Genomic DNA, 16,875 nt, shown 5'->3' with positions numbered 1-16,875 from the left:
CTGGATCTGCCCTGCCCCAGTCCGTAGGAGGCATTCCAAGTGCTGTCCTTGGCAACTTCCCGTGGGACACGTGGAACCGAGCCAGGCGGGCTCCAGGTCCTTCAGCACAGCCCTCGAGGCTGAGGAGAGGCCAGGACTGTCCCCAGGCCCTCACAGCCCTGGTTCCTCCTTCACCAGCAACCTGAGAAGAACTGAGGCCAGCTTTCCTCTGGGTGAAGAGGAGTCCTCTCTGGCTACATTACTGCCACCCAGGGTGGCCCTTCCCACATAAAAAAGGTCTGCTGCCACAGAGAGCAGTGCTGCCCACACACCTTGCCCTTCGCCCTCAAAAGAATGTTCCCTGAGCAGCGAGTCTCTGTCTACGGTGCTCCCCTCACCCCAAGAGGACACGGCCTCCCCTGGATACTAAGATGCACCTACTACAGTCCCAGATCACACTCCGGTGAACCCTCCTGCTGAGGCAGCTTGGAAGGGCCCTGGCTGCACAGTGGGGACTCAGAGCCCTGCTGCCCCACATAGTGGGTACTTCTGGGCAAGCCACTTAACTTCTCTGTGCCCCAGTGACCTCATCCGAACAATGGGCTAATAAGAATAGTATTTACCTTCTATGGTTGGTGTGAAGAGGAAATGCATGAAAACCTGTAAAGCTCCTAGAACAGTGCCTGGCACACAGTAAGCCCTTCCCGTGTGAGTGTGTGTTTTAAGACCTCTGGACATCACTTTGCCCCTTCTGAAATGGAATAGAGTGCTATTTGCCTTGGGAGGGCACAGGCCCACTCTTGGTTCAGCATGTGCTGCCCCTCAGTTCCTGGTACCAGTTCAAAATGCCAGCTTTTCCCACCCCCCACTGGTTGCCATGGTTATTGCTGTGGAGCCTGGCCTCTGTCTGGCCAGCCCTGCCTGTGGGGCTGAGAGGCCTCTCACTTGCCCAGGAGGCCTCCTGGGGTTGGAGATAGGGCTGCCAGGGGCTGTGACTCAGAGCAGACAGGAGAGGGCAGGGCCCTGGACTCCAAGAAATGCCCCGGTGTCAGCAAGAGGCAGGAAGGATGAAGGAGACAGGAGGCAGAATGGCCTCCAGACCAGGGGGCAAGCCCAGAGGCAGTTGATGTGGGCAAAGGGAAAGTGAAAGGGCTTGGTGCCACCCTTCCACACAGAGGCCCAGATTAAGGATGGCTTTGGGTGATGATGCTGATGCTGGCACAACTCCCCTAGTTCCCCCAAAAGGTCATTTCTTTTTTTTTTAAATATATTTTTATTGATTTCAGTGAGGAAGTAAGGGAGAGACAGAAACATCACTGATAAGAGAGAATCATTGACTGGCTCCCTCCCGCACGCCGCCCAGGGGGATCGAGCCCATAACCTGGGCATGTGCCCTGACCAGGAATCAAGCCCGTGACGTCTGGGTTCATAGATCAATGCTCAACCACTGAGCCATGCGGGCCGGACCCCCAAAATAGAAGCAAGATGAACACCCTTAGTCCTACAAAATAATACATTCTTTTAAAAACACAGGCTGATTTCTGTCATGCCCGTGCTTTGTTTGTGCCCCCAGCATATGCTTAGTCGGGGTTTTGGTTAACTTTTGCCCAAAGGCCCACCACCTACCAGCATAAACTGCCCACACCTTATACTCAGGCAGTTGCCACCTGGCCAGAGCTCTTGGGGCCAGTATCACATTCCTTTCTCTGGGAAGCTGGGGTTAAGAGGCTCATCAGAAAGGCATTTCCTGTGCTTCCTGGGCCTCACCTTCATCCGTTCGGCCCCTTCTGGCTCTGGCTGAGGAGGAAGCTCTCGCACCAGGCATGGACCAGCCTGACCCTAGGCCAGGCCTCAGTCTCAGCCGCAGCCAGCTGTACTGAGGTCAGCTGGGAGGAGGTGGGCGGCTGCGCTGGGATCCGGGAGAGGGGAGGGGTCTCTACTCCAAAAGACCAAACAGACACCAGAGGGTGGTTCGGCCTGGGGCTGGGCCTTTTGGACACACTGAGGGAGCAGCGTAAGCCCTCACTCAGGTCCTGATCTGGGGGCCTCAGAGAGACTCTCATTACTCAGACACACTTCAGACCATGCGGTGGGCAGACCTGCCCAAGGGCCAGGGAAGATGGGGGAAGGAGGCAGAGACAGAGGGGCCTCAGGGAGCAGCCAGGGAGGGCAGTCAGAACCAACATGCAGGGTGATCAGGGCACAGGCTCTCTCTGGGCCTCACGGGGGTGACCCAGGGCTTGTTCCCAGGGCCTGTGATTTCTTGGCCCAGCCCACTAGGCCCTGACAGTCATGCAGGGAATTCCCCAGAATTTCCCAACTTCCTCATCTATAAAATGGGGACAATAATATGTACTTTATAGGGCGAATATGATAATTAAGTGAGAGGATGAACATAACAGGCTCAGCACAGCAAGTTCTCAGGAAGAGAGTTCCTATAAGAATTTTGACTATAGTGGCTGCCACGCTGGCTTCCAGACAAGGGCCGTGCAGGAGGAGGTGCTGAAGGTGGTAGAGGGAGACACGGGAAGAAGAGGCATGGAGATCTCTCCAAGAAGCACACCCTTTCCTGCCTGCAGTCTATCCTCTTCAAAGAGCATGGCCAAGCCAGGCTGCCTGGCTCCTGTCAGCTTACAGCACATGCATATGTGGGGAATGCACCCAGCACAGCCAGAATTGCCTGAACACGTGCTCTCCTCTTGATGTCAACAGATAAGGCAGGCTGAAGCCAAGCTACTGGTGTGGAAGCATCTGCAGTTAATTACCCAGGCCAGAGATGCTTCCCGAACCACCTGACACTGACATCAAGGAGAGGGGCAGACTGCTGGGCTGAGCCTCATCAGGACTCACCTCTTTCCACCCAGCTGGTGCCCCCCTCATTACCCTGGGCTCCTGGCCCATGTTTTCTCATTCAGGCCTCCCCAGCACACCACCAGGCAGGTACAGTTCTTAGCTCCATTTGACAGAGGAGAAACAGGCTCAAAAGGGCAGTGGCAGTTCTTGTCTACAGAGGTGAGGGTGTGAAACCGGCCGGGAGCCTGCCCCACATTTTTGGGCCTGGGCAGGGGACGTGGAGAATAAGTCCTTTCCTCCCAAGTCTCATGTGTGGGCTCCCTGATTCTCAAAGGCCCCAGACCAGTGCCGGTAGGCACTCAGCCCTCAGGAGCCACAGGAGGATGAGCCCTGCCCAGTACCCAATCCTGACTGAGAGCACCTGTGCAGGGATTAGTGTTGCCTCTATAATCCATGCCCAGCACAGGCCTGGCACCAAGAGGGCACTGGGTGTCTGTGAGCCAGTCATGGGTGTGGCTGCCAGAAAGCAGCAGTGCCAATGTCATGGGAGGTGACAGCTGTGATCTTTGCCCCAGGCCCGGTCAAATGGGCCTGAGCAAGAGCTCTGGGGCTGCCAAGGCCAGGAGTGGACTGCTAATAACACAAGCTGTCCAACCCTGGCGAGCTGGTGGGTGGGGGAGGGCAGGACAGCAGGTCCCTCTGCCCCAAGGCATGACTTGGAGGGTTTCCCAGGCAACAGAAAGAAGCACTTGGCTGACCTCTGTTGCTGGAGGCATGGCCCATGGCCACGAGGCCACCTCCTGACCAGAGCACCAGGGGTCTCGCTGCCCCACAAGCCCAGGGGACTCAGCCCTGGCAGGGGGCCTCCTCAGAGGCTGGCCACAGCAGCTGCTTCCTGAGCATCCCTCCCACTAAGAACTCCTTACAGAGGTTTAAGAAGTCAAGAGCATGGCTTATCCCTGTCTTAAGGAGTCATTAGAAGTCTGAAGATTTCCCTGATTAAGACGTGCTTGTGGGACCTAGTTTGGATCAACATCAAGCTCATCCGGGCCAGTTGTTACTGAATACTTGTGTGCCAGACCCTGTGCCAAATGCCTTTCAGGCATCATTTCCCTACATCAACTCCAACACTAAGTAGGAGGTAAATATTATTGTCATCATTCCCATTTCACAGACAAGGAAACTTGAGGCCCAGAGAGATTGTATTTCTGGCCCAACATCATACTGACTATGAATGGCCATTTGAACCTAGGCTGTCTGGCTCCACAGCTGAGCCCAAGCCCAAGATGTTAGTCTCAAAGGTAAACTGCTAGTATTTCTGGAATATTTCAATGGTTTATGGGCCAAAATAATCTAAGACAAAATAAAGCTAGGCTAGCAAGGAAGCCCAGGACTGGTGGGTCCCATATGGGGTCCTAGCCCCCTCTTCTTCCTCTACCTGAGCCCCTAGCCTGGGCTGCCCGGCTCACCTCACCACGGGTTCTGGAATGGCCTCTGCCCCGGCGGGCACCTGCACACCTTTCTCCCATTCCTGTCGCCACGGATCCGCTAGGATGTAGTAGTCATCCGGGCTGAGCTGGTATGAGTCTGGGATCTTCATCGCTGTGATCAAGTCTGTCCGGAAAACCTGTCGGGAGCAAGGATGGTGAGAATGGCTTCAGACTGCCTCCGGGGGTCCGCTCCCCAGGCCAGGGGAGGAAGAGGCAAATACAACTCAAGTGGGCTTTCTACCCACTCACTTAAAGTCAGAAGCCAACACAAAGGCACTAAGTGCAATAATGCATCTTCTCTAAACCCAGCACAGTGCTTTGCACACAGCAGATATTCAATAAATGTGTTAAATTGAATTCATATGTGTCCTGACCTGTTAAAGGACAGTGATGAATGGGAGTGGATCTCAGAGGGAACAGGAAAGGCTGGGAAAGGCAAAAAAAAAAAAAAAAAAAAAAAAAGAAAAGAAAAAGAAGGCCTCGGTGAATGCATACTGCCATTAAGTGACTGTTTGGGGAATTTCTGTCAAATGCTTAAAATTATGTTTGTAGTTGTAAACATAGTGCTACAGGCACAGTGGAGATGTCAAGACTGCAGGGCACCAACCAGGGCAAACGAAACGCCAGGACCTTATGCAAACAGCGGAGGGGAGGTAGGGTTTGGGGCAACCCCAAAGACACACTTCCAATGGTCAGGGTCCCGACGGCCTCTCAAGAACAAGGACACCAGGTTCCTGTTCAGCAGGGGCTCCCCAGTTCCATCCTCTGTGTGTGATGGGGCAGGAGGATGGGGTTGGATTCCTTCTCAGTCAAGCCCATCCAAGTCCCCTCAGAGCCAGGCCATTGAGTGGACACATCCTCATGCTTTGGTTTTCTCTGGTCACTGAGGAAATAGTTCTTCCCAACCTTCTGCCTGTTGTGCCCCCATCTCCCCAAATAATCTGTAAGCCCAGCCCCAGTGGCACTGGCAGTGACTCTTGTGCCCTGGTTACCTGACCTCAGGTGGCCTCCCAGGAAGGGCTGCTGAGGGACTTGGTGGCAGCTCCAAACGATGTGACTTACGTAGGTACCAACTTTCCCAGCGATCACCACATGAGAATCACAAGTTAAAGAAGTGATTGTGTCAACGAGACAAGAGAAACCACTTCAAGGAGTGCTCAAGGCCTCAGACCAAACTTCAAAACCACCCCTCCCTGGAAAAGTCAGCATCTGCTGGCCTTTCGGAGGCTCATGACAAACTCATTCATGGTAACCTCTGCCTACTGGGGCCCAAGTCACTGGCTGTGAGTGTCTCATTTGAATCTAGGGCCAGAACAGCAAGAAAACAGCTGAAATGGGTGCACCAAGGCGGTTTGAGGCAGCATCTTGCAGAAAGCTAATTAACATCTGCATCTAGCCAGAGAGGGCCCTGGCTTGAAAAAGGTCAAATTTCTTGAAGATTCTATTTGCCAATATAATTTAATTGTTAAGAAGGATACCCTAACGTTTAATTAGGGTGCCAGTGTGAAAAAATTAAAATGAGATTACAATTAAATGCTAATTAAACAGAAGATGGAATGTGGTGAAGATTTTACAGCCCTGATGATTTGCATATCTTATTAGCAAGCAGTGAACCAGCTGATACAAGAACACAAACTCAGGTACTCAGTGCTTTCGTGGGGGCCTTTCTTAGCTGTGGCCTCAGCCAAGCCCATCAGGGCTGGGGCTGGGTACTTCCCTCTGGGCGCCAGTACAAGACCTGGTGGGTGAACTGAACCCACAGTAGATTCATCACTGCCTCAAAGCTCTCCCAACCCAGGCAAGCCAAGGGGCATGACAGCCAAAGCCCTGCTGCTCTGGTGCCAAGGGGAGCTGCCCACCTGGACCGTCCATCTTCCTGCCCCGATAGCAACCCTTCAAGAACCTAGTGTCCCTGTAAGCCCCTCCAAAGAGGCATGGATGTGTTTAAAATCTCTTGCTGTTCCTTCATCCTGTGGTATAGTTTAAATGCCACCTCCCCCGGGATTCCTTCCTTGATCATCCTGACTCAGGGAGCGCCAACTGCCTGACAGAGCCACCTTCTACCCCAGCATCCTGCCTCACTTCCCAGTACTTCATCTGAACTGGCGCACTCATGCTGCTTGTTTCACATCCTCTCCCCTGACACACCTGTCCTGTTCTCTGCTGCATTCTCAGTGCATGGTGACTGGCACATAACAGGTGACTGAGCAAATCAATGAAAGGGCTTCTCTGAGGAATTATCAGATGAATCTGAGGCTCCCAGCTGGCTCCTGGCAGTGCTTTTTGAACCCACATTAACAGGGTGAAACATCTCATAGATATACCCAAAGTTGAACCTGAACAAAGCAACACACAGCCTCTAGTCTAGAGGGTTCAAAGCCAAAAGACCAGGGTGCTGCCCGAGCTGGAGTTGGAGGCCAGGGTGCCAAGCCACACCAGCTGGGGGGGAAGTGACCCTGACCTAGGAACAGGCCCAGGATTGAGAATTCCGAGCAGGAAGGGGTCCTGGGCTCAACTCAGCCAGGGAGATTCAGGAGAGAGAAGAGTCTGATCTCAACAGAGTTCTGTTTCGTCCTGGGTCACTCAGGGAGCAGGTGGCAGGCTGGACACCAGTGGCCCTTCTGGGCAGAGGACTCACGTAAGCACAGTAAGGCAGCACTGTCACAATGCTAAAGAGTGCTGTGTGCCCAGTACCAGCTGTTCTTGAGTTAATTTATTATCAGACCCTATACCAACTCTGAGGTAGGAGCTACCATCATTCCTATTTTACAGCTGAGAAACCTGGGACTCAGTCTAGTTAAAGAACCTTGACAAGGTCCCGCGTGTTGGAAGTGGCAAAAGTACCCCACGCCAAGGCCATTCTGACATCATCCACACTCCCCCACAGCCCCTTTTGGCCACAGGGCTGTCAATTCCCTTGAGTGAACCTGAGGTCAAATCAAGTGGCTTCTGCTAGGACTCCACTATGCAAATCAGGTGGGGACTTTTGCAAGTTGCAACTGCCCTCAGACTGAGCTGCAAGGCATGCCAGGCCCCGTGCTGTACGGACGCAGTCTCCAGAGCCCTTTTCACTCTCCTCCCTGGGCACACGGGAGGGCTCTGCGGGGATACTCTTCTCCCTTGCCAAGGTGGGGCTGGCCTGCTTCATCCTTAAGGTCTCAGTTCAGCCCACATCTGCCCTGGGAAGCCTTCCCCGATCCCAGGCTGGGTTCTGGGCTTCCTCTGAACTCCCATAGCCCCAATATGGGAATCTCCTGGCTTCTTTCCATGTCTCCCCATGAGAAGGTGATCTCAGTGAGGTTTGGCCGGGCAGCAGGTTGGAGCCCAGCAGTGCACAGGGCCTGGCTCATGCTAGGTGCTAACGAAAGCTGAAGGACTCAAGAACCTCCTCCCATGGACCTGCCACCACCTTGCTGGGGTGCTGCCCAAGGCTACAGACAGCTGAGCACTCTACCTTTCAGAGAAGCCTCTGTACATTCATATAAAACCTGTCCAGCACGGCCTGTGTGGCTCAGTGATTGAGCGTCGACCTATGAACAAGGAGGTTATGGTTCGATTGCCGGTCAGAGCACATGCCCAGGTTACAGGCTCTATCCCCAGTATGGGGCATGTAGGAAGTGGCTGATCAATGATTCTCTCATCATTGATGATTGATATTTCTACCTCTCTCTCTCTCTCTCTCTCTCTCTCTCTCTCTCTCTTCCTTCCTCTCTGAAATCAATAAAAAATATTTAAAACAACAACAACAAAAAAACCCATCCACAAATACGGCAACCCAGTTGTAAACCAAGTATCTTTGTTTTGAGTTGCCAGAGGTTAGGCTTGAAAAAAGGCTCAATTATTCTCTTAAACTGCTTCTGAATTATTTATGAAAACTAAATAAAGAATAAAATGGCCACTGATAAACTGGAAGCCTTGCTGTGGCAAGAAAGTTAGAAGCTGGAAAACAAGCAATTTTCTAAGAATGTGAATGTTTACTATTTTTCTCTATTTTGGCAGAAATTGACAAATTGTTAAAGGTCTGCTGCCTAGCAACCAAGTTCTGCTGAGCTGCTTAGGAGATGTGAATTGTAGCTTCTTCAAACAGGATGAAGAAAGCTTAAAGGTCTAAAATTTTAATTTAATAACCAATCTGAGTGCCAGAGGTACCGATGCAACCCTGGAGGGAGCTGAAGACTGCTCTGCCTAGAAGTAGGGATGGTTCATGACCTGGCCTTTCACAGCCATCTAGCTTTCTACACCTGTTTCTCCAGGGAAAACCCAAAACAGGCTCTGCCGGAAAGCATCAGTGGCGTCTGATGTGGTCTCCAAAAGCAAATAAAAACAGTGACGACGGGCAGCTTTCACAGTGCCATCCAGTGGGTTCTCATGTATGGCCACAGACTTGTGGATGTTATTTGAATATTTCATCCCAGGACCTGCGACTCGGTACTTCCTCTTCTCGAGGTGAACTGTTGTCTCACAGTATATTTCAGACCAAGAGGCACCAAGAGGAAGTTTAGTTACTTAAGGAAAGGCTCCAGCACTTACCACAATTACAAACTATGATTATTTGGGTAATGATTTGTTTAATGTCCAGCTCCTCTAATAATCAAGCGGAGGAGGCGGAGGCCACAGTGTACCCTGTTTATCATTATGCCTGCTTACGGCACAGTGCTGGGCACACAGCAGGTGTTCGAGAAATGTGTGTGGTACCAGTGAGTGAATGAATGAAGGGACCTCAGGATTTACCTGAGGTATGGCTAAACCCTGAAATTTCCTGTCCTGCTTAGCAGGGGTTGGTCAAAAGATTCTTCAGTGGACTTCAGTAACTGGCCTTGGTCACTCTCTCAGTCAGTGAAATGGCTCTGGCCAGGACTGCCTCTCCATGACCTCTGTCCACATGAGGAGTCCCAATGCAAAGCTGGGAGTGGCACCCTCCCCACCGCCCTCCTAAGGATATTTGAGGGTATGTCCTGAAAGAGCCAAGTGAAAGATACTTAATTTTTTTGTTTTAATTTTTTAATATGTTTTTATTGATTTTCGAGAGAGGAAGGGAGAGGGAGAGAGAGATAGAAACATCAATGATGAGAGAGAATCTTGATTTGCTGCCTCCTTCATGCCCACCCCTCTCCGACCCCCCGAGGATCAAGTTCACAACCCAGGCATGTGCCCTGACTGGGAACTGAACCGTGATCTCCTGGTTCATGGGTCGATGCTCAACCAATGAGCCACACCGGCCTGGCCCAGATACTTCATTTTAATGCATTTTTTTTCTGAGCACTTCATCTTGTTAGAAACAATTGCTAGTAGTGAAAAGTAATTGTCCTGTTGTGACATGGCACGTGCTCTGCTAAATGCCTTGCATATACAATTTCACTTAATTCATAGTACCCCCATCCTACAGATGTGCAGACTGAGACTCAGAGAGGTTAAACCACTTGTTTGAGGTCTGCATTGTCTCTTAAGCACTGCGATACTATCAGCAAACCAGTCAGATATTTCTTCTTTTAAAAAAATCTCTTTTCGCCCTGGCCAGTAGCTCAGATGACTGGAGCATCGTCCCGATACAGCAAGGTTATGGAATGAATCCCCGGTCAGGGCACATAAAAGCAGCAACGGATGAATGTATAAATAAGTGGAACAACCGCCCTGGCTGGCATGGCTCAGTTGGTTGAGCGTCGTCCTGTACACCAAGAGGTCGCCAGTTGGATTCCCAGTCATGGTATATGCCCGGGTTGTGGGCTCGATCCCCAGTAGGGGCTGTGCAGGAGGCAGCCAATCAGTGTTTTTCTCTCTCTCTCCCTCTCACTTCCTCTCTCTCTCAAATCAACAAAAACATATATTTTTTTAAAAAAGTGGAACAACAAGTTGATATTTCCCTCTCTTCCTCTTTCCCCCTTCCCCCTCTCTCTCCAATCAATAAATAAAAATTCAAAAGAAGTCTCTTTCCTGAGCTGGGAGCTGATAAAAAGTATCACACAGAGTTAAATACTTAAAATTAGGCATAAAACACCAGAGAAAGGCTCTGCCCAGTCCCATTCAAGCTACCACATTGGTCACACACTTAAAACACACAGACACACACTCCCTCTCTCTCAACATCTCTTTCTCTTTCACAAGGATAACAGCACTTCCTGCTCTTAAAGAGAATTTATTACACACATTTCTTTTGCAAGACAAGTCCCAGAGGCCAGGAGGCCTTTCCAGCTGGCGGGAGCAGTACTGTTTCTGACTCTACGAGACCCAGAGGAAGGCAGAGGGAGGCCCAGCAAGCAGGCGCTTAGCCCAGTGGAAGGCTCCCCTCTCACTCCGCCTGCTCCAGGATAGCAGAGGAGCTGCTGGCTAGGAACAGGGCTTGAAACCACTGGGGCAAACACAAAAACCCTCTTTAGGATTCTCCTGCTTTGCCTCTCACGTTTGTGGGTATGTTACTACAATACATGTCATCATTGTTTTAATATAAAATAGATTGTGTTGCCTGGCCAGTGTGGCTCAGTGGTTGAGCATCAACCCATGAACAAGGAGGTCACGGTTTGATTCCTGGTCAGGCACATGCCCAGGTTGTGGGCTCAATCCCCAATAGGGGGTGTGCAAAAGACAGCGAATCAATGTCTCCCTCTCTTATCGAAGTTTCTATCTCTCACTCTAAAATCAATTTTTTTAAAAAAATATATTTTATTGATTTTTTACAGAGAGGAAGAGAGAGGGATAGAGAGCTAGAATCATCAACCAGAAGGTACATGCCCTTGACCAGAATCGAACCCGGGACCCTTCAGTCCGCAGGCTGATGCTCTATCCACTGAGCCAAACCGGTTAGGGCACTAAAATCAATTTTTAAAGGTATTTAAAAATAGGTTATGTCAAACATCTGGGTAATACCTCTGCTCCTCTAGGAAGGCATTGTACTGATCCTGTGGTTTTGCACCTCAACACAATCTGGCCACCCCTGCCTTCACCCAAGGTAGAAGGGTTTCATATTTTCTCTTCACTTGTTGAATTCTCACCAACACTGGGTCTTGGGGACACCCCAATGGGGGCAGAAGCTGTCCATAAAGATCACCTCTTTCTCCTAGGTCCTGTCCCCAGGGGCAAGAGGCTGAGCACTGACAAAGGGCCTCTGTGGAACTGTAAACAGGCCCCATCCCCTCATGTAGAGATATACTAGTTTGTCGCCAGGGCCAACCAAGGAACTGACGGTTGAATCCCAACTCCCACCCACCCTGTTCTGGGACCATCCAGGCTTCTGTCCCAGGGAGGCCAGGGTCACTTCCACTCACTCTGGGATCACTTCCACTTCCAGGCTCCACAGGCCTCAGGAAAGGAAGTCACATCTCCATGGCAGGGTGCAGGGTAGGGCTCGACTGATGACGACTCTGAGGCTCAGAGAGAAGCAGTCATTTGCCCATGGTCACAGAGTTCCTCAGTGGCAAAGCTGGCTGCACCTCTTGTAACAGACACTTTCCTGTGTAGCACCTGCATCCTGCTGACAGCCAGAGGACAAGCTCCCTGGGGACAGAGCCTGCAACTTTTGTCCCCCTAGCACCGGGCAGGGTCTATTAGGTGCTGGCTGAGTTTATTTATTTTTTTTATTTTTATTTATTTTAAAATATATTTTATTGATTTTTTACAGAGAGAAAGGGAGAGGGATAGAGAGTTAGAAACATCGATGAGAGAGAAATATTGATCAGCTGCGTCCTGCACACCTCCTACTGGGCATGTGCCTGCAACCAAGGTATATGCCCTTGCCTGGAATCGAACCCGGGACCCTTCAGTCCACAGGCCGATGTTCTATCCACTGAGCCAAACTGGTCAGGGCTGACTGAGTTTAATCAGTGTCCCTGCCCACTGGCTGAGTTCTGGGGACTCTGACTTCCTAAAAACACAGCTTTCTACTTCAAGACAGTCTGACTGGGGGAATCCCCACCAGGTGGCCTGCCCTCCCATCTGCCCCTCTGCCCAGCCTGAGGAAGACACTGCCTGCCAGGGTGGAAGGCTTAGCAAAAACCTGCCAGTCCCCTAGCTGCCGCTGGGGCGATGGGGTTGAGCTGGGTGACAGTCTCACCCACGCCTGCTGCCTTTTCTTAGGTCACTGAATCAGGCTCCCATCCCCTCTGCAACCTCAGGATCTTCCAGGGAGGCCCAAGCCAGGAACTCCTGTCTTAGCATATTAGGGAGAAAGGGCTATGACAGTAGTGTTTAACCCTGGCTTCCAGGGGGCGGGGCAGGCTTTGAGAAAGTACAGGCACCTGGTGCCCCACTCCAGACCATTTAAGTCACAGTTCCTAGGGGTGAGGTAGGATAGGCGGTGGTCTGTGACCTCCATCAGACTCACAGAGATATGACCCACAAAGTGTTAAGCACCAATAATGATGACGCCTTTTGCTAAGACAGGTCAGCCAGAAAGTCAAGGCCTGAGCAAGATTTATGCACTAATGCCACCTTTCCAGGACAGGCTAACCCCTCCTCCTCCCTCAGGACCGGCCTGGCTGACTGAAGCCCCAAGTGCTAGACCTCAGCTTTGTTGGGATACTGCGGGCAGGCAGAGCAGAGGAAGGCAGCACCCGGTGTCCTTGGGGTCGGCCGACCTCAGCTTTGTTGGGATACTGCGGGCAGGCAGAGCAGAGGAAGGCAGCACCCGGTGTCCTTGGGGTCGGCCGACCTCAGCTTTGTTGGGATACTGCGGGCAGGCAGAGCAGAGGAAGGCAGCACCCGGTGTCCTTGGGGTCGGCCTACTTTTCACTCTACTGCCAAAGGGAATTCTGGGGCCACCCCAGGACGAGGCCTGCACTCCCCTTTCACTTTGGCTGAGAAAGACCACCCACTGGTTAAGGGTGGATGAGAACCTGGGCCTCAAGGCCTTGGCTCTGTCCAGGGTCCTGATTTGAGTACTTTTTCTGCCCTGGGGCACCTCACTCTGGTGTAGAGGGCATCCCTTGATTTGCACCCTCAGGGTGCACTTAGGAAGGGCTGGCCTTGGCAGGTCATCAGAGCAGCAGCCCCTCGGTTCTCTAAACCCAACCCCAGCCCTTCCCACAGCTGTTGGCTTCACTACGGGCTAGTGGTGCTGCTTCGGATAAGGACTCATGGTCCTCCAAACCCCACCCCATCACTGTCCATGTTGAGAGATAAGGCGAGGAAGTGAACCACTGAGCCCCCAGCAAGGGGGCTCCTGCACCACACACATCAACTTGCAAACATTCTGGCTGGGAACTTGGGCCAGACTGGGAGCAGACCCTGTGACCAGCCTGACAACCACCCCACAGGCTTCTTACTCTGGGGGACAGGGCAGATGGGGCTCCCAGATCCCCTCTCATCAGGGGGTCCAAAGCCCTGGGCCCCCAGGCCCAGCAGATGAGAAGGGCCCTCCTCTCCACTCCATTCACAGAAAGAGAAGGCAACACCCAGCGAGATTTAGTGCAAATGTTCTGTACCGCCAAATCCTCGCTTTCATCTCCGCCTTCTCATGAGCCAAATAATTTGGAAGCTTTCATTGACGGTTTCCTTTCTGCCCCGAGATAGCTTGGAATTTATGGTGGCTATGGCTCAGCCTCCTCACTTAGGGGACGAGGGAAACCTCACAGGCTGCTCTCCAGCCTGCTGTGGGAGGAAGAGCTGTCCTTGGCCATAGTTCAAGGCGGGGAAGACTTCCTCAGCTCTCCTGGAGCCCAGAACTTGAGGTTGGGTGTCTCCTTCAGGCTGCACAGCCCCCTGGGAGGCTCCTGTGCTCTATCCCAGAGCCACATGTAGCCAGTCCCCATCAGGGTGTAGCCAGTCCCCATCAGGGCCGGGCACTAACACCCTTACAATGACTTGCCTCTATTTTTTTTTTTTTTTTTTTGCAGGGGGTGGGGAGAGGTTCAAAGGCTCTGAGCTGGAAAACCCAAGAAGCAGGGGAATTTTCAGCCCCATGCAAATCATTTTCTCCTCGGCCTTCGCGGACACCTGTTTCCTCCCAGCCACCAGCCTATCCTGGGTGTCATGGCAGCCAAGGCCCTGGGATCTCTGCCCTGAGAGCCGGCCCCTCCTCCTACAAATGCTTGTGGGGAGGAGGGAGCAGTCAGCCCTAGGAGCTCCCCTGAACTTCTCCACCTTTCTCCGAAGCGGCAGGCTCCTCTGCTCCAAGGGGGGCTTGACAATTGCTGCCTCCCAGGACCCACAAGATGTGTGAAGGTGGCTATTGTCTTACTAATTCAATCACAACAATTGGGGAGCCCTTGCAGGTATCAAGATGGGGGCGAGAAGGGAGAGGGGGACAGTGGAGTTGAGGAGTGGTCCCAGGGGTTCCAGGGCTCTCGCACTCTGCCTCCCACTTCCCAGGGCACCCACTGAGCAGGGCTAGTCCAGGCGGGCACTACCAGCCTCAAGAAGAGAATCTTCCCAAGCGGGCTCGGTGCAGCCCTAACCGCGTTCCTGAAGGCATCTCCTTCCAGCTCCACCCCTCCTCCATGGGGCCAAGGAAGGACAACCGGTTGGGGGTGGGGGTGGGAGGCATCAGGTCTCAAAGGCTCCCCACTCCCCACAAAGGGAGAGTGTTAGGGTCAGCCAGCTCCAGGAGGAGGCGGGGAGTCCTTTTTCAAATGCAAGGCTCTGCGGAAGACCCCCCTAGGGGCTGGCTAATGACAGCTGAGCCCAGATCGCTCCAGGGATAGATCGCTCCAGGGATGAAAGGGGAGAGGAGGCCACAGGCTCCGAACAGACACTTCCCCCAGCCCCAAGTCAAGGGCTCAGACCCAGCACTCAGGGCCTTCCCACCCTGGGCACTGTTAGGCCCCCAAACCTCAGGTCTTGGCCATATAACTTTGGAAACTTCAGTTTCCTTATCACAGGACTGAGAACTCTGGACTACTTAAAAAAAACCTTTTTAACTTAAAAAAATATATATTTTTATTGATTTCAGGGGAAGGGAGAGGGAGAGAGAAAGACAGAAACATCAATGATGAAAGGCATCATTGATCAATTGCCTCCTGCATTCCCCCCACTGGGGATCAAGCCTGCAACATAGGCATGTGCCCTGACCAGAAATTGAACCCCTGACCAGGAATCAAATCATGACCTCCTGGTTCATGGCTCAACACTTAACACTGAGCCACACCGGCTGGGCTCTGGGCTACTTTTAAGGATTAAAAAAATGAAGTGTCCAGCACTCTAAAGTGCCCAGCTACTCTGAAGGCTGCAGAGCAGTGCCTCTCTTCAGGGCCTTACTCAATCCTTCCACAGACCGGCCACCTTCTCCGAGAATCAGTGCTCTGGCAGCCTCATCTGTGCCTTGGGCCTCTTCTGCTTTGAATACTGCCGCCCCCCTCCCCTTTCTCCACAGCTCCGGTAGCCAAATACCTCTACCTGTCACAAGAATCATCCCAGGTCAAACAAAGGAAGGCTTAAAATGCAGGCACTGTGAACTGGGCATAATAAGGAGCAGATGACTTAACTGGATGACTGGGGACCCATCTCCACCCCTACACCAGCAATCCTGTCACCCTTGCTCAGCCTCCAAAGTGTCCTGAATACCACTGCTTCTTACTCCACTGCCAACCCCAGGCTCTAAGCTGCCGTTGTTTATCTCCTGGTCAACTGCAAAGAATCAGAATCCTTCCTGGTCCCACCTGTGTCCCGGTGACCCTTCTCCTCACGGCAGCCAGTGGGACCTTTCATTATAACATCAGACTGCCATTACCTTCCTTATGGTCCTGGAAAGGCTTCTCTCACTCAGATCCTCAGATCAACAGCAACATCTTTACAACAACCTACACCCCCTGCCTTCATTTCACTCAGCCGCACGGCCTCGTGTGGTCGTGCCTGTGGCCTCTGCCAGGAACGCTCTCCGCCAGGAGTGCTCTTCTTCCACACACCTGCAGGGCTCACTGCCCCAGGCCTCTGCTCCTGTGACCTCCCATCTTCACTTTGCCTTTCGTTAGGACACTGGCCACTACTCACCTCTGAGGGCTTCTTCTCGTTCTGCCGGGGCCAGCCCGACTTGGTGCTGCTGGGCAGTTTGGAGCATCTTGAGGCAGATGTAGTGTGGCCTGCAGAGAGAACACAGCCCATGAGGGGCCCTGGGAGGCCAGGAACACCGCCCCCCACACCCAAGGATAGAAGGGAAGCTCCAGCTTCAGGAGGTGGACACTTCAGTAAGTACCTGATAGATTGTCCCTGCTCTGGGCCTCTCCAATGATGAACGATGACATGAAACCCCTTCTACCCACCAACCCGAAGGGGCTTGGGAAATAAAGGCAGGGACCAGGACTCAGTATTAGCTTACTACGTGACCCACGACAGGTCCCTTGCACTCGCTTGTCCTCTGCGTCCTCCTTGGTGTGATGCTCACTGGGAGGACAGAGCCTGGGCAGCGCAGTGGGAAGAGTCCTGCTCTAAAGTAGACCCGCAGACAGGCTTGAGCCCTGGCTCAGCCACTGACTAGCTTGTCCCGCTGGGCAAATAACTAAGTTTCTCTGAGCCTTAGTTTGCTCTTCTATAAAACGGGGGCAAGAGGCTAACTAACCGTCTTCAAAGGACTGTTGTGAGGATGAGATGATATCATGCCTGTAGTCTTCTTAATAAACATTAGCCACTATTATGAGGGTCGAAGGCCCTTGCTGGACTACAGGGCTGTGGCCTCTATCCCTACGGGTCA

General features: G+C 52.3%; 1 protein-coding gene across 2 annotated transcripts in view; it reads right to left on the bottom strand.

Moving 5' to 3' along the window:
* Positions 1 to 16,875, bottom strand: part of JADE2 (jade family PHD finger 2) — a 46,542-nt gene that overhangs the window by 18,823 nt on the left and 10,844 nt on the right. For both annotated transcript variants that reach the window (XM_081090959.1, XM_081090958.1), the window contains exons 3-4: positions 16,179 to 16,267; positions 4,242 to 4,399 (exon numbers count right to left, since the gene is read on the bottom strand). In XM_081090959.1, coding sequence (XP_080947085.1) covers positions 4,242 to 4,399; positions 16,179 to 16,267 — 247 coding nt within the window. The remainder of the gene's footprint in view (positions 1 to 4,241; positions 4,400 to 16,178; positions 16,268 to 16,875) is intronic.

Source organism: Myotis nattereri (genome assembly GCF_964212035.1).
Source record: "Myotis nattereri genome assembly, chromosome: 5".
Classification (NCBI taxonomy): domain Eukaryota; kingdom Metazoa; phylum Chordata; class Mammalia; order Chiroptera; family Vespertilionidae; genus Myotis; species Myotis nattereri.
Note: the sequence above shows the minus strand (reverse complement) of the source record. Positions and strands in the feature narration are given on the sequence as shown.